Here is an 18,066-nt window from a genome sequence, read left to right on the forward strand (position 1 = left end):
CTAGGAGTCGCTCAGCATCCTATGAGGATCGCGAGGCTCAGTAAGGAAGACGTACTTAAAAAGGCAGAGTAATTGTTCAAGTCGTCTTCCTTACCAGGTACTTATTTATTTTATGTTTGTTATTTTGAATAACTGCTAAAATGAAATACGGGATACTTAGCTTCTGATGTTAACATGTATGCTGGTCTCCACCCACCCCCCTGAGTGTGAATCAGCTACATGATCATCGGGTAAGATTAATATTGAAAAATGTTATTTTCCTTAGTAAAATAAATTTTTGAATAAACTTACCCGATGATCATGAATTTAAGGACCCTCCCTTCCTCCCCATAGAGACCCAGTGAACCGAGGAGAAAATTGGTTCTTGTTGACAAGAAGTACCTGAGTACCTACTCGACAGATGGCGCTGTTGTTGTACACCCCCACCTGTATAGCGATCGCTGGCGTATCCCGACCGTAGGTTTTTTCTGTCGGGCAACAGAGTTGCAGCTACATGATCATCGGGTAAGTATATTCAAAAATTTATTTTACTAAGGAAAATAACATTTTTATTCCATTTATTGTTATTAATTTTGTCGATTATTATTAGAGACCAATAAAAATGGTACGAGGGAAAAGAAACTTGAAATATCATAAAGCATAAAATGCAGAAAGCAATGCAGCCAGCGATGCTGCAAAGAACCTTCATTACTAACCGTAGTGAGCCACTGTAGGCTATAATACCAGTTATTTTCCTTCTTTCCACAAGCTGTTTTAGGTATAAGTAACAAAAAGAGATTAGTCAGGGTTTTGAAAGGATGACTAGTTTATTTTCTGCAGACTAAGTATTTCTCGTCAGTTTTTTATTTTATTAGAATAAATTCTTTTTATTTGATAGGTCAGAAAGTGGTTGTCCACAAGCATGAGGGTCATATTCAGGCCAGAATTGTTTATTACATAATGAACACTCATGTTACTCCAAGGACAATCTACCTCACTAGGGTATGTATCTACATTTGTGTGTTAATATAGATAAGGACACATAATATCTCTCTTGATTTATTATGTAAGTAAATATTTTTTGCATTAAAATATACAGTGAAGCAATGTGAATAATAATATTGTATTCTTTAAAGTCTCTTGGAAGCGTTTGTCATGGCAAAATAAGGTAATAGATGTGATTTATAGTTACTTTATTATATGTATATAATGCAGCATGGAGAGAGTTTGCACAATCAACAAGGCAGGATAGGTGGAGATGCAGATCTGAGTGAAAACGGGAAAAAATATGGAACTTCGTTGAGTCGTTTCATCCAGGAACAGAATATTCCCAAGGTTTGTGCAGTTTTAAAGTCCAGATGCTTTGTCATTTTATATTTTTTTACCTTGCAGGGTCAACGTAGATTTAAAGAATGTATCCTTTAGCCTGGTACAACTTATATTGTGCACCATTTATGATGGTACAGTAGGGTCCCGAATTAAGCGTGTTCGAATTACTCGATTCCCCTTTTCCGCGATCGCTATTTTTCAAAAATAAATTTTCTGTATCTACGAGGCTGTTCAAAGTTCGCGAGTCAAGCACTACAAAATGTATCAAATCTATTGTCTTTTTAAGTATATTGGTAGCCCTAAATACGGTGATTTATAATAAATGTTACAAAACAATATCAACATTACATTTCATTAACATAATTTCATAATGAATAGCCTATTTAAGGATAAAATTCCACATCAACAATGAAATCAACTGTTAACTGTGCGAGTCCAGCTGACAAAATGTAAACAGAAATGTGGTTACGTTCTCGGCAATCTTTATCTTTCTCCAACCTTACGATAATTGTAATGGTAGTGTTAATGATGGTATATTTAAGCATTATTTTTGTTTAGTACAGTATATTTAAAAGCCTTATTTTTCCCTCTGGGCGTTCAAGGTTTTCACGAGTAGACTGGGTTCGTTTATCGGCAGTGAATAGCCTAAACTTCGGTAGCGAGTCGTCAATATTTTGTCATATTTTAAACAGTATACATTTGATTCGCAAACATTGGTTTTGTAGAGTAGACGGTAAAATAAAATCTAGAGAGAGAGAGAGAGAGAGAGAGAGAGAGATTTGATGGCAGAAATCTCTCTCTCTCTCTCTCTCTCTCTCTCTCTCTCTCTCTCTCTCTCTCTCTTTTTATTTTACCGTCTACTCTACAAAACCAATGTTTGCAAATCAAATGTATACTGTTTAAAATATGACAAAATATTGACGACTCGTTACCGAAGTTTAGGCTATTCACTGCCGATAAACGATAACAAACCCTTTAATGCAAACTAACTGTATCCTTTGATATTCCTCTATATTTATCACGAATTCCTTCTATACCTCCTCAGACACTCTTATTTCAAATATCTAAATTATTCTTATCACAACTAACACCATCTAGTCATTTTCATTCCATTATATCTATTATTCCTCTGGATCTTATTCCCTTTCCTTATTCTGTTTATTCGATGGGATTCGTTTTTCCCTTTACCGTCTTTCAGAATCTATTTTTAGCCACTGGCAACCAAATCCTCCCTTCCCCCGTCTCCTACCGTCTCCCCTGCGAGTCCACCCAGCCTATCTCATCACTCCCCCCACCTTCATCCTCCCCTTTCCTAGGTCTGTAACCTTCTGCGTCATAATATCTCTATCTCTCTCTCTCTCTCTCTCTCTCTCTCTCTCTCTCTCTCTCCCTCTCTCTCTCTCTCTCTCTCTCGTTATACAATACTTACAAATAGATGAAGAAACCAAAATCGGTTTTCTTGAAGTGTCAATTAAATACAAAACGAAAAAATTATACCGTTTATACATCCATTTCAATCATAGCTTAAAATACGGTAACCGATTTCGTCCGCAAACCACTATTTTTTAGGAAACACCATTCTATTCCAGAAAATGTTTACTCCTTGAATGTCAATTGCGCTATAATAAAACATGTACTTATGTTGTTAAATTTCGGGTGTGTTTTAAAAATCAAGTATTGCTAACTTATTTTTGTTTTACTTTTGGCTGTGATCACATCAGCTGATGTCTAGCTTCCGCGCGAATACAATAACAAAGAATTGTTTACACCATTTCTTAACTTATTCAAACCATCTATACAGTTAATATTACATAAACACCAATGTGTTATAACCTATCATATTTATTGTTTAGTACTTTAAACCATCCCTCTCTCTCTCTCTCTCTCTCTCTCTCTCTCTCTCTCTCTCTCTCTCTCTCTCTCTCTCTCTCTCTCTCTCTCTCTCTCTCTCTCTCACATTGAACGTTATAGCGGTAACCTAATTGTTCGGTGACTTTAAAAATAGGCCTAGTACTTTCCTCTTTTACCTTTTTTGCATATGGATCCATAATTGAGGTGGGTACAAGTTGACTTATAACTGAAGTTAGGAAAAGTATTTTGGATATGGAAAGGACAATTATCTTTCGTAACAGTTTAGAATTATCGTAAGTTATCACTCTGTCATTAGCGGCAGTTTGCTATTGTGGATTAAACGCATAAGGGAAAAAAAATTTCCAGCTTTGCTACGAATTTAGGAATTTATATGGATACGGTAAGTAAAATATTTGTAATAACATAATGTTTACTAAATGTTTGTAATATCATTAGTTATGACTTAGATCATTTGTGTTTAATGCATTCGTTTGTTTATTATGATCGAAGATGGAGCGTAAACAAATGGAAGGTTTCCGTTTCAGGCGGCATCATAAAGAAAAACATTTCATAAATGGCATTCATTTCATTTATTTGAAAGTTCTAATAAAAAATAATTAGAACATTGGTAATAACAAATTCAACATATAATCTATACTTGGTAAAATTGCTGTCAATTCAAAAACACAGATGTATAAATGCGTCTGTTTCTTCGTTATGATCAGAGATAAACGTAAAAAAAACATTGGTTGTCGTTTTCTATTGTGCTTTTTAGCGTGTTTAGGAAACGCATGATATAAAATCGCCTTTATTTTGATAATTCTGGATTTTCAATCATACAACAAGCTAGTCTATAGAGTGATGGTTTTGCTATTCACCAGTTGTATTATACAATAGATATGACAAACATTAAAATTTGTCCGTATTTTGGGTTGTGTTATAACGGGAAATATATGGTGTTTACACCTATCCTGGTTGTAATTTTAACCATTTTTCAAGTTATTAGAACTTTAAAGTATATTAAATGTTTTATTTATTTACAAAAACAATTTGATATTATAAAGAAATACAGTATAGTACAAAGAAAGTATTGGAAATGGGTAGTAAACACATTTGAATAGGCAAATTGCTGGTTGCCATGGCCGCAATGGAATTATTTCTGTTAGTTGTGTGTTTCGAAATTCGCGATTTTCCATTTACACGAGGTCATTAATCGACCAAATTCTCGCATAATTCGGGACCCTACTGTATTAGGTACTTGAAGGTCTTTGGAGCATCCCTTCAGCCCCTGATGCATTTCTTTCTGACATTTTTTTCCATTATGTAGGTCACTTTTTACTTTGCTGAACAATCCTATTCAATTAAAGTTTCTCTCCAAATTATACCTCCCCTCTTGCTTTAGCCTCTCACCTCTGGTGATCCCTATGAAACTTATGAAGGTGCTCCAATGCTTTGCTGATAGTTACTTGTATAGGAGATTTTATCTGAATGAAGAAAATACATTAATGAGAACTGCATTAAGTTAAACTACTGGAATTTGCTACAAAATCTATTATCTTTTCCAAGGTGCTCAAATATCTACCTTGATGTTTGATTAATTTCTTATTGTCTGGAAGAGTTTTCAACTCAGAAAAACAAGTTTCTTATTTACATAGAACATTGATAGAACCAAATTTCCAAATGCATATTGAATGTTTTCAAATGAATATTTATTAATTATAGTCTTGTAAAGTACAAGTGTGAATTTAGAATGTATATAATATGGACGCTTCGTTTTAGAAAACCCTATGGGAATTGATTCATGTGACTCACTGGTCTGAAAGTAAGTTCTGATTTATAATGGTTTTAACATCGACTTTGATTATAATGCTGATAGTTATTATAGTGGTATTACTATTCGACTTTATTTTTAGCTCCGAGTATGGACTTCTTGGATGAAGCGAACTATACAAACTGCAGAAGGTATTGATGCACCTCAAGAAAGATGGAAAGCACTCAATGAAATAGACGCTGTAAGTGTTCTAAACCTTTATTGTAAGTCATAAGTTCTTTTAAACAAGTTTGAATCAAGCTAGATTTTTATTCTTTTCCTCCTTTCGTGATGGTAAGGCAGGGCCCAACAAATATTTAGTCAGCAGAAAAGACAAAAATGACCCTGATAGCCCCCTTTAACCCCGCACTGGTCACAGTGAGATAAAGAGTGGTTTATGGGTCTTTGACTTTTACTTGAAACAAAATATGAGACTGATTATAGTTTTTTATTTAATACTTTAATTTTATTTTGTTACATTTTTTCTCTAATACTTTATTCTTAGTGTTTTTCTATTTAAGAAAAAGTGAAACAAACCCTTTGTGAATAAATGAAATTTCCTATGTAACAAATCAACCTCATTCTATGGTTATTAGAAGTTTATGTAAAGGAATTTTGTTATTCCTGTTTATATTTACAACAGAAGATTCTCATGTTACTCTCATTACTCATTGCTTTATTATATATACAGTGACTCCCCGTTAAATGACAGTTACGTTCTTACAATCCCTTCGGTAAGCAAATTTGTTGTTAATCGAGCATCCCTCATAGCCGACATCTTAAGCATATAATTTCTGATGTCACAATGTTGATTATCTTTGGATATTAATTTTGTGTCTATATTGATTTTGTCCTTTTAGAACCATATTAACTCAATTTTTTGTTTACATTTTATATTTTAGCTAACATTTTTGCATCTTGTAATTTGTATATTTATTTTATGAATTATGTGAATAGGCTGTTAGTACTGTACTTTGCTGGTTTTGGTGGCCACTTTATTTATGATTTCAGTTTTGGTTAGATTTTACATTTATATATATATATATATATATATATATATATATATATATATATATATATATATATATATATATATATGTATATATATATATATATATATATATATATATATATATATAAATTTTTTTTTTCGTGATTTAAAAGTGGACCATCTTCAGCAGTTTAAGAAAGTGTATAGTACTTTTACTCATTTACAGTGGTTGTGTAGTGGAAAGGCAATTTTTGTCTTAAATTTTTTCTTATGCTGTATATAATAAAACTAGTAGCATTGTTCAAATTACTATTTTATATTACTTGGAAGAAAGGGCAAATTTTAAGAGGTTTCATGGTTTTTTTTTTTTTCCAGGGTATTTGTGAGGAAATGACGTATGCCGAGATTAAAGAAAAGTACCCGCAGGATTTTGCTTCCCGTGATCAGAATAAATTTAGGTACAGTATAATTTTTGCAGATGTATTTGTAATAATAATTGAGGCAAGATAATTCTATTGAATCTTTTCCTCAGCTTAAATTCATATTAGATGAACTGGAATTAGGAAAAAAGCAAAAATTTGTGTTTTTGGAACTTAGTTTAATGGTACTGTATACAGTTCTGAAAGAATTTAAAATATATTTATATTTTTCTAATGATTTTAAAGCTACCATTCATGTGATTGTTTTTCCTCAGTTACCGTTATCCACGGGGAGAGAGTTATGAAGATTTAGTTGCAAGGCTGGAACCTGTTATAATGGAACTTGAACGTCAGGGAAATGTTCTCCTCATTGCTCATCAGGCGGTCATACGTTGTTTGTTAGCATATTTTCTGGATAAAAGTTCTGGTAAGTTAAATGGCTTCAAATTTTAACCGTGAGAATTTAATAATGCAGTTATATTTCTGTCAATTCCTTATGTTTTTAGGATTAATTACATACAGATAGGCCTAGTCGACTTACGACCTCGATAGGTTCTGACCAACTAGTTGTAAGTGACATTATTATTATTATTTATTTATTTGTTTATTTTATTTATTTTTTTTTTTTTTAATGACATGTTCTAAGACTAGCCTACTTAAAAATGGATATAAGCAGAATATTATATTTTTTTTATACCTTGTTTGATTGCTACTCGTTTTAAGGAAGTATTAAATAGTTTTGTTTTATGTGTGGAAAAGAGGGAGAGTGAACGCATTCACATGTCCAAGTAAGCAAACTGTCATACTGTACCGTATCTTTTTTCTGCACGTTACATGAAAACTTAACCTTTGTTCTAATTAGTTAAAAAAGAAACTTGGGTATAAGTAAAAAATATCTAGATAACCAAAAAATTTATGATTTTATAAGCAGTCAAGACTTGATCATGCAATATAACTGCATGTATTATGCTAAACACCAAATAACATTATTTCCTCTATGTCAAATGGAAAACCCATGTGTAAGAAAAACCTCAAGTGAATTGAACCTTACATATTCAGTAAGATGTACAGTAACAAGAAAACTAGACTTAACACAACCCAAAACTATGTATCTGTAGTTTCTCTAACTTCTACTACATTGTAATTACTGAATGTCTGTACTAAGCAGATACACAAGGTAAAAGCCTTTTCCATAAACTAAATTTTATAAAGATGAATGAATATGCTTGGTTGATTAAAATAACTTCCGATGTATAGAGCAGATGAATTTGTATTATTGATGGCTAAAACAGCGCATACAGTAAACTCATGAATATCCCATGGTTCTGGATAACTGATCTTCTTTCTAAATTACCATGGCACCCTAAAAGAATTCTTTACAGCTCATTAATACTGTATTACAGTATATTGTGATTAATCTTCATCGCCATCTCTTCCTACGCCTATTGACGCTAAGGGCCTTGGTTACATTTCGCCAGTCGTCTCTATCTTTAGAGATTTTAATTCAATACTTCTCCATTCATCATCTCCCACTTCATGCTTCACAGTCCTCAGCCATGTAAGCCTGGGTCTTCCAACTCTTTCGAGTGCCTTGTGGAGTCCATTTAAATGTTTGGTGAACTGATCCCTCTTGGGGAGTATGAAGAGCATGCCCAAACCATTTACTTGACTCGCATGCTTACAATTTCCATCTATAAAAGTCAATAAATAGTCCTGTTTTATATGTAATAAGTATCAGGTTATAGCAAATGTTATTTTGCTTACTTTATTGAATTATATGGTATTGTTATATTACAATAGTTCTTTATCTTTCTACAGTGTATGAACATTTGATACAATATCTAACATTTATGATTTCAGTTGGATGTTTGTTCTTCCAAATGTTTGTAAGTTGAGAACCTTCTGTTTATTATCATTACAGTAAAAAATATGAAAGAAAAATAGATTTGGTGCATATACTATATATAGTTAGTTTTTCAATGGTCTAAGTCGATGACTAGGTGTCGTTTAGATTTACAAAAGAATTTTCTTACCTTTTTTGAATACCCTCACAATCTCATCCTATAGGGAAATAGGTCTTTGATTTATTGGTTCTATTGAAGTTTTAAGGCCACTCCCACTTTTCTTTGATATAAGTACTTTTACCTTTTCCCTTTTCAGTGATATTACCAGCACACAAAGGTTAGTTCTTAGAATGCTTGGCAGTGTTTCTTTTCTGTCCATTTACACTTATCTTTCTCTTACTGTACATTGCATTTTGTTAATTTCCTTTCTTCTTACCATGCTGCCCATTTTTTCTATTTAATCTTTAGATACACATAAGTAACTTTCATTACTTACTCTTAATATTAAGTTCTTTTATTTAGGGAAAATGGTAGTTTTAGCTGTGGCTTTTGATATGTGTATAGTTGGCCTTCTTCACACAATCATTTGGCATCTGCAACTTAACTTATCCATGAAAAAACAATTAAAGAGGGGAAGATGGTGAAATCCTTTAACCATTATTCACTTATCCAAGGGATCAACTGCTGGTGAAAAATATAAGTTGGCCCTGAAAAGGCTTCTCGAGAGAGAAAGAGACAGAAGTTTACCACTCACTCTCCCTCAATTAAAGGTAACTTCTCTCCCACACATCATGTAATCAAAGATAGCCCCTCCCACACAACCTCCTGTAATCAAAGGTAACTCACATCCTACACATCATCTTGTAATCAAAGATAACTTCCCTCCCACACATCCTTCTGTAATCAAAGGTGACTCACATCCTACACATCCCCCTGTAATAAAAGGTAACTCACATCCTCCTGTAATAAAAGTTAACTCACATCCTACATAATCTCCTGTAATTAAAGGTAATTCACATACCACACTTCCTCTTGTAATCTAAGGTAACTCCCCACATATGCTCACACATACATGCATGATTATTGTTACTGAATTATTACAGTATATTTTATGAGGCCTTTTGTAATATAAAAGGATACGTAAAAATATATGGTATGTCTTGTGTTGAGAGAGCTAAAAAACACTTGTAGAAATATACATCAAGTACTTAGTCTTGCTATAATTGTGTTTATGGGTAATGGTTTTCACCAAGTCATTTTATGTTTTTAATGAGTCTCTTCATGCTGTGAGTTTTAGTGCTCATATTCATCTGAGCATCCTCTACCCTGAATTCTAATGACTGCTGCACTAGAGATGTCTTATGCTTTTATGAAAAGATTTGAATGAAATTTTGGAAAATTGGGCATATCTGATGGATAACAAAGCTATCTTATGTTTTAAAGAACTTCATTTTGAGAAAGTATAAACATTTTTAAACATTTTATGTAGACTGATAAGAGAGAGCATATTGATATTATAATGTTCTGTACTGTATGTATATTTATTTATGGTACAACACTATTATTTACATAAATTTATTACATATCACTATACAGCATAAGTAAGTAAAAACATTTCACTTTGGTGGCAATTTATGTCCCCCCGTTATCCTGGCTTCCCTGTTAATCTAAGGCTTTTGCTAACTGCAGGGTGTGATGTATCTCTAAATGTAATAACCCATGGAAAAAAATGGAATACTATATACATGATTAGTTTCTCCCATTATAAAAGTACATTCGGTGAGAATGCATTTGAGCAGCTAGGTACATGACACACTCCCTTGCCAGCCCTGTGTGTAGCATTCAAACCCTTGCTGTGACAGTAACTTCAGTTGATAGCTGTTTCCTGCTTGAGGGAACACCTTTTTTAAGAGATAATGTAGGCTACAGCAGTAGGAAAGATTATTGATCTTGCCATGGAGAGACACAAAGTCTGAGATTGTTCTGAGAGTGACTTAGTCTTTTACAAGAATTTTAACTTTGGGACCGTGATTGCTGCATAGATGTAATACCAGTGTCCAAACTGTTTGTTCAGATTATAAGGTTTGGGGTATTACACAGGTATCTTTTTAAAAAAGTTTTGCTTGTATTAAAGCATAGAACTTCAAGTTGGTAGGGTTCCCGGGAGGACAGCATATATAATAGTATTCAGGGGTCTTGTAGGGAGAGTGACTATTCCGTGGAGGACCTCGACCAGGAGGAAGAATATTTCTATCTGTAGCTTTCTGGAGGCATTCACTAGTTGAGAAGTTGTCCAAAGGTTACTTTTGTGCTTAGCTTGAGGCCTAAATTTTATATTCATTCATTCATCCTACAGTGATTTATCATCTTCAGTGTCTTAAGAGACACATCCAACAAAGGAAAACAATTCTTATCTTTGTTTGGAATCAGTGAAGCATCTGACACTCTTGATAGAAATCATGCTGGGTCTTTGGGCCATCATTCCTATGATAGCAATGACCTTTGCTAGGATAATTTTTGAGTAAAAATGCCAACTTATTAATGGCAATGGACCCCAAGTGGCCATGGTCTTTCAGATGCAATGAGGTGTATATGCCATCTATCATTTCTTCACACTTGAACATATTATGTTATTGTAGCCATGACTGTTCTTTGTTTGTCTGTTTATGTGCCTTTGTCCTACCAGGTGTTTTCATTCTAGCAAGGATTGATAGCAAGGAATGTTTTCTTCACTTGACTTGGCAATAAGATAGGAGTGGGTCTTAGTAGCAATCAGTTCTTTGTTGACTAAGGGAGCTAAATTGTCGGGTGATGTTACTAAGACAGGGAATGGTTGTGTATTTAAGGGATCTTCAACAAGGGCAGGATTCAAGTCATCTTCAAGACTGTTTTTAGTTCATGTCTAGAGATTTTTCTTGTACATAGATGTATAGTTTTCCAGTTAAACTAAAAGATCCTTTGCTGAATGGTTCCTCAGAAACCCATCATTCATATATTTGCCTTTATTGCAATCTAGAAGAGATGCTCTTACTGGTGAAATATATAGTCATTCTATAAGGATTTACCTCCTGAATTTAATCGGGTCAGCTCTGAAAGAGTCAAACTTAACTTGTGCTGCTTAATCTCTTCCCATTTAACAATAATAATAAATTCCATAAGGTTGTTAAAGAGTTATTGTACTTCTTTTTGATAATTGTCATAAGGCACAATCATTTACCTAATAGTTTTGACATGCTTTTCTATGCATTATTTCTAGAAATTATATTTTTATCATGAGTTCAACTAATTAAGTTATTCATGTTATTCACATCTTGAAAATATTGCTATTCATAACAACCCAGAAATATTTAGGTGACTTTTTATCATAAAAATTCTAACTAAATAGATTTTTTTACTTTTTATTATGAGCAACCTATTTGGTATGAAGTTATTTTTCAGGCATTTGTTAAATAGTAAATCATTTACGGTAATTGTAATTTTAAATATCCAGATTTACACATGTATTTTTATGATAGTGGTCATGCATGAAATTTAATACTAAAGTATTATATATTTATAGATAAGTATGCCTTGTATTTTAGCTGTTCTTTTTATCCCATAAAAATGAAAACAGCAGTTGCAAAAAGAGGTAAGGTTTAAATGCTGTGTTGATTGATACTTCTTTGTTTACAATATTTGTTCCAGTTGTATTTCACCTAATCACTGCATCATTGCAATAGTCAGAAAATAAGAAATCTGTGTAAACTACCTGTGAATGGGTATGCAGATAATTTTGCACTTAGTGGTATTGGTTTTGCTTTTCATAAATATAAAAAGGCTTGATGAAAACTTTTAAATTGTAGGAGCCTCTCAAGAACGGAAATTTTTGTGATGAATCTTCACCAAAATTTATTTTCTAAATACTCTGGAAGCTCATGCTTCTCGACAAAAAAAAAAAAAGAAAACAAAGAGAGAAAAAAAAAAAAGCTTTAATCTTAGAATAATGGTAACTCCGTAGTCCACATGTCAACAATAGGGACACCATCTTGGATACCTCTTAATGTTTTTGCTGTGTAATGAGCCCAAAAGTTTTAGACTATTGTTCCTGTTGAAATGAGAGTAGTGCCTTCTGATTTACCTTGGTTTATTACAAACAGTTTCTTAATAGTTACAGAGATGTATTTTAATTCATCTTGAAAACACTAAATTTTTGTACTAACTACAATGTTACTCTATAAAGCTTGCATAAACCAACATTCCACGCCAATGTAAAGAGTATTCGGTCAAAGATAGGCTCTAGGAGTGGTAGTCTTCCAGTACTCGGGTGTCATTATCTATTTTATGAGCATGATAGGGAGGGAGACGAGAATTTTTAGCATAGTAAGGAGGACTCGACTAGTACTGACGATGTAGAAGCTGTTGTTTTTCCATTTAATAATAGGATATACAGTCAGACCTTACCAAGGAGGGTTGGCTAGGTAGCAGACACCAGCAAATGCTGAAAAACTGAATAATAGGTTTTTGGGATAGTGTCGTTTTTATGTAGAGAAAGGTTATATGATAATCTACGTTATCAATTAATGGTCTGTGATTCAGAAGTTTTGAATGATAGGAAATTATATTAACAATATTTGCTTTTATATGACCTTATACTTCACAGTATTCTCAATAGCAATACACTTGATATTAGGTGATAGAAAACATGTCTGCTAGAAACTAGGGGTCTCCTGATGAAATAGTAATGTGTTTTAGTATAAGTATTGTAATATGAGTTTTATTTGATATATGTACTGTAAATTGTTATTCTTCTCAGGGAATTTTTTATTTTTTATGCATATACTGTAGAGGGAGCGAGAGAGCGAGCGCATGCATCTAAGTTAACAAACTGTCATGTGTGATCTCTTTCTACACCTTTTTGTATATTATTCTTTCATTCGTCAGGTTTACCAAAAAATCAAATACTGTTGAATGGGTCTTGCGCACGGACTACAGTACAATTGATTTAATATTTAGTTATACAATATTTTATTTTATTGGTCACTGGTGGTTGGCTGTGGATTATTGTTGTTAATGGGGACAGTACTTAAGGTTACCATAGGTGTTTTTTTTTTTTTTTTTTTTTTTTTTTTCATTACCACTGTGAGCTTTGAATTGTTAGCTTTCTTCATAAATTTACTTGCTGCCTCCAGTTCAATTACCATGTTAAAAATCAGTTTCCTTGAAAATGTAAGAATTAGATGTAGGAATCGTAGTTAATATTGTAAAAGGCAGTGTCATTCTTTTGTCAGTTGACTAGCATTTTTTAGCAGACCACAAATATTGTTTACTAGTGTACACGACCCCCCTCTCACCAAAGTTTTAACTACCCCCTATACCCCTATCCGAGGGACATGGAGAGCCGAGCGCACGGCCGAAAAGAAATATATACTGTATATGTATGTATATCACCCATTACTAGACCACTGCAGGACAAAGGCCTCAGATATATCCTTCCACTCGCATCTGTTATTAGTCTTTCTATGCCAGTCTATTTCTGCAAATTTTCCTATTTCATCAATCTATCGTCTTCTCTTCTTTCCTCTTCTTGTTTTGCAATCTCTGTTGACCTATTCTGTTGTTCTTAATGTGCATCTATCATCTATATTGTATGTCCAACCCATGTCCATTTCTTTCTTTTACATGTTGTTAGAATATCCTCTACTTTAGTTTGCTCTCTTATCCATATTCTTTTTTGTACCATCTCTTAGCGTTATTCCCATCATTATTCTTTCCATAGTGCTTTGAGTTGTAACTAGCTCATGTTCTAAGGCTTCAGTAAGGCTCCAAGCTTTTGATGCATAAGCTAATACTGGTAGGACCATCTGATTAAATACTTTTCTTTTTAGAGAAAGTGGTATATTTTCATAATCTCATTTTCTTTACCAAAAGCTCACCATCCCATGCTTATCCTTCTTTTGGTCCCATATCCTGGGGAACACTTAATGTGTGTCATAAGTACTTATATTCATTAGCAATCTCTATAGGTTCATCCTTAGTCCTTATTTGTTTTCTTTCTGCATTTTCATTGAAAATTGTCTTAGCTTTACTCATACTCATTTTTAGTCCTCCTTATCTGCTTTCTCCATTCAAATCTTCTATCATGTTTTGCCATTCCTCCCTTATGTCATCTGCAAATGTCAAGTCAATGTTTATCCCTACAAATTCCCAATCTAAATTTTTAAAAACTTCTAAGCATGCTGTGAATAATTTAGGAGAGATGGAATCCCCATGTCTAACTCCTTTCTCAATCAGAATTTTGGAAATCTTTCTCATAATCTATAAATGCCATACATAGTGGTTTGTCATACTGTTGATTTTTTCCATTAATGGGTTAATTACATGGATATGGTCAGTTGTTGAATACCTGATTCTAAACCCTGCCTGCTCTCTTGGTTGATTGAAAGTCTAGCTGTCTTTCTATTCAGCCTGATATGACCTTCCTAAATATTTTTATATTGCTAACAGTAAACTTATTGAGCGGTAAATTTCCGGGTCTTTTGCATCTCCCCTTTTTTGTGAATTAGTATGATAAATCTTTTCCAGGCTGTAGGTATAGAACATTCTTGCAGACGTTTTGTGTAAAGGTTAGGGAGTTTACTATGAAATCTCCTCCATCTATTATTAAATCAATTTTTAGGCCATCTTCTGCTGCTTTGCCTCTTTTAATGACTTTTAATACTGTCTTTACTTTTATTGTTAAAATTGGTACTGGCTCAGATGTTTTTAGGGAATATGTTATACAAATTTGGTTTCAATGTTTGCAAAGCATAAATGTCCCTTATTGCCTTAGTCTTAGAAACTTTCCATCCATAGATTATAGTTGTGTATTGTGCCACATTTGGTTCCAATTATGACAGACTTTAATGCTTTGGTACACATGATATTTAATAGAGAGATGTTACAAATCTTTGACCAGTGTAGATAATGGCAAATAAGAACTTTTCTGGCAAGATGTTTTGCCTTTTTAATTGAATTTCGATTATACTGTACCTCTATCAACTTTGATATAATCAGTATGTTAATTTTTTGTATGGTTCATTGGCATGAATTGAATTTTCATAAAACTTATTTCAATACATAGGTTACTCAAAATTCATTGATTTCATACCCTCCCTAGTCGTAAGGGAGATTTATCTGTATATGAATACATCTAATTATGAATAGAAAATATCAGAAGGTATCTAAGGTGACAGTGCCATCTGGTGACAGCAACTGAGTTACATGGTATCATATTTTTTAAGATTAAAACTTTTTCCTTTTAGTGTTTCCTTGAGAAGTTTTTGATAAGAGAATATTTAGCAAATAGATCTTTGATAAGTTAAAATTATAGTATTAATGTTATAAAAATTCTATTATCTTTATTGTGTGATTCACCTGTTACCCATTGGGAGTCGGCCACTGTGTGCTTTTCATAGGATCTCAAAGATCTACATATGGCCCCCTTTAATGTTGGTTTTTTCCTCTTACACTCTTCACTCAAATTAATTTTTTTTATTGTAATTTGTGAGTGCTGTATTAGAAATACAGTCACTTGTTATATTGTGTCAGTATTAGTGGTTTATACTTTCTTCTTGACTAATAAAATAAACATCATTATAATGATGGTTCACTACATGGCAATTTAATATTTTGAGTTACTACACTATGTTACTGTGCTTTTACTGCTTGTTTGTGTACTTGTAGGTTTTGCAGTGAAGGTTTAATAGCTCCATATAATGTATTCTCTAAAATATAATGTTACAAATGCCTAGCTAGCATTCACCTCGTTGACAAGTGTCAGGAGCTCTCTTAATAAACTTTTCTTATGGTAATAATATTAATAATAATAATAATGGTGCACTGATGTTGATCTGGAAGTGTTCTTGAATATATTTTTTTTTATTCATAATAGGTGAATACTATACAATTTCCATATAAAATAAAGTCTTCTAACATAATTATACTCTATAAATATTTTTAAAAACTATCTTACGGTTTTTATATAATTTTCATTTTTCATTGCAAAGATATTCTATTTACATCAAGAAAATGTTTGATCGTTCCTTGACATAATTAAAAAACTGTAGGTTCATATCTGTTATAGTTTGGCTGTTCTAGAGCATAGTAAAAAAAGTATCAACTGGTGTGTAATTTCTCTAAAGCATAGACTAATAGTAAGTCAAGGATTTAATTTTATTTATCACGTTAAACTAAATACCCTATCTATTTCCTTCGCTGGGTACCCACCACCTCTAAAGTGCGAGACTCAGCAATATGAAAATCATGGGAAGTCCATAGAAATAAACAGAATTTTAATATTTCTTTACTCTCTGGATGTTCATTTACATGCATGTTATTCTTGTTAGACGCTGGTCTCATTGCTTTTCTAGAAGCATTAGTATATCGTGAGAAAAGAAAACTGAAATTTCTTAATTTCAAGGATTAATATGGGCATTCTAAGCTTCCAGAGACTGAAGTAATATGAACATCAGGCGAGTATGGAAATTCAAAATACTACTATTAAAATTTGATGTTCTGCTTCAACCATCAATTCCTAAAGCATTATTCACATCATTTTTTCTTTGACTTTCCATTGTTTTGTGAGATATTCATTGCAATTTTCACATTTTATAATTCATACTGTTGAATTTTATTTTGATCTTCATCTGTGGTCATATTCTTATCTGTCACTCCTGACGGTGGTGTTGAAATGGAAAATTAATTCATAGTTCTCGACCTAGTTTTTTTTTGTCGTTCTTGTGGCTCTATTATGAAAATGAATTTTATATATTTTCTTAGTATCAAAGTTTTTTGTCTTTTTATTATTATTATCATTGATAAGCCAGCCAGGGTGTATAAACTCATTTTGTAAAACATTAGAAGTTTCTAATGTGGCTCACTCCAAAATCCTAATATTTATGGACCCATGTCTTGAAAGTTCTTAAAAATAGATAATTTTATTCTTCCTCATGGCAATACGGAAAGAATACGTGCATCTCTACTGTCTCTATATTATAAATCCTAGTTTTAAAACTCAGGCACTTCTCATTCATGAATATATAGGAACTAGGGTAAATTTTATGGAAAATCCCTTGGAAAGATAGTATGACATAGATGGTCATTCAAACATTTATTTAGTCACAGATAACTGGGACTAGGCTAACAGGTAATGAGTTTACTCAGACATGTTGAAATATGCATTTTTCTCAAATATTGGTGGTTAAAACTGCTATAGAAATTCCCATAGTGTGGAAATTCCAGTGATCATTAATTGACTTTAGTCACTTGTTTTAGCTCTTATTTCATCTTTTTTTCTATCATGATTGGCTGTTAATGCCCTTATAGAGAAGGTTTGTACTTATGAAATATTATTAAATGTTTATAATATTAAACTTGCACCAAATTTGCACAGCATGTTAAGAGTGGAATAATTAGTGTGTCAGATTTATCCTTCTTTGATATTCATAATTAAGTTAATTTTTTCTTATTTGATTATATATATAGTAACTGTACTTGGTATCAAAAACACAAAATTAAGGTTAGAAGAAGAGCTGTATAATTCAGTGACTGAATTATATAGTTTGTGGTTACTGTACATCATTTTACTTTGCTCGTTTTGTCTATCTCAAAAAATTGGTAAAATAGTTTGATATTATGTCTGATTAATTTGATGAATGTTATTAGGTTTGGAGTAATTAGTTTTGTTTTGAACTTGAGGTTATGCAGCTTAAAATTTAGTTTAAATAATATTACGTAAGGACTATGGTAGGAGAGCATATTTGTTGAAATGCAAAGAATCCATGCAGTGTGGTGACCATAGTATTTTGTTTGTCAAATGTTTGTCAA

At 32.6% G+C, this 18,066-nt stretch overlaps 1 protein-coding gene across 4 annotated transcripts in view; it reads left to right on the top strand.

The window, feature by feature from the left end:
* Positions 1-18,066, top strand: part of LOC137645615 (6-phosphofructo-2-kinase/fructose-2,6-bisphosphatase-like) — a 57,616-nt gene that overhangs the window by 33,702 nt on the left and 5,848 nt on the right. For 3 of the 4 annotated variants that reach the window (XM_068378418.1, XM_068378420.1, XM_068378421.1), the window contains exons 7-12: positions 878-981; positions 1,195-1,314; positions 5,073-5,171; positions 6,336-6,418; positions 6,655-6,806; positions 8,540-8,560. In XM_068378418.1, coding sequence (XP_068234519.1) covers positions 878-981; positions 1,195-1,314; positions 5,073-5,171; positions 6,336-6,418; positions 6,655-6,806; positions 8,540-8,560 — 579 coding nt within the window. The remainder of the gene's footprint in view (positions 1-877; positions 982-1,194; positions 1,315-5,072; positions 5,172-6,335; positions 6,419-6,654; positions 6,807-8,539; positions 8,561-18,066) is intronic. The other variant, XM_068378419.1, reaches the window with a different exon arrangement.

Source organism: Palaemon carinicauda, chromosome 8 (assembly GCF_036898095.1).
Source record: "Palaemon carinicauda isolate YSFRI2023 chromosome 8, ASM3689809v2, whole genome shotgun sequence".
Classification (NCBI taxonomy): Eukaryota; Metazoa; Arthropoda; class Malacostraca; order Decapoda; family Palaemonidae; genus Palaemon; species Palaemon carinicauda.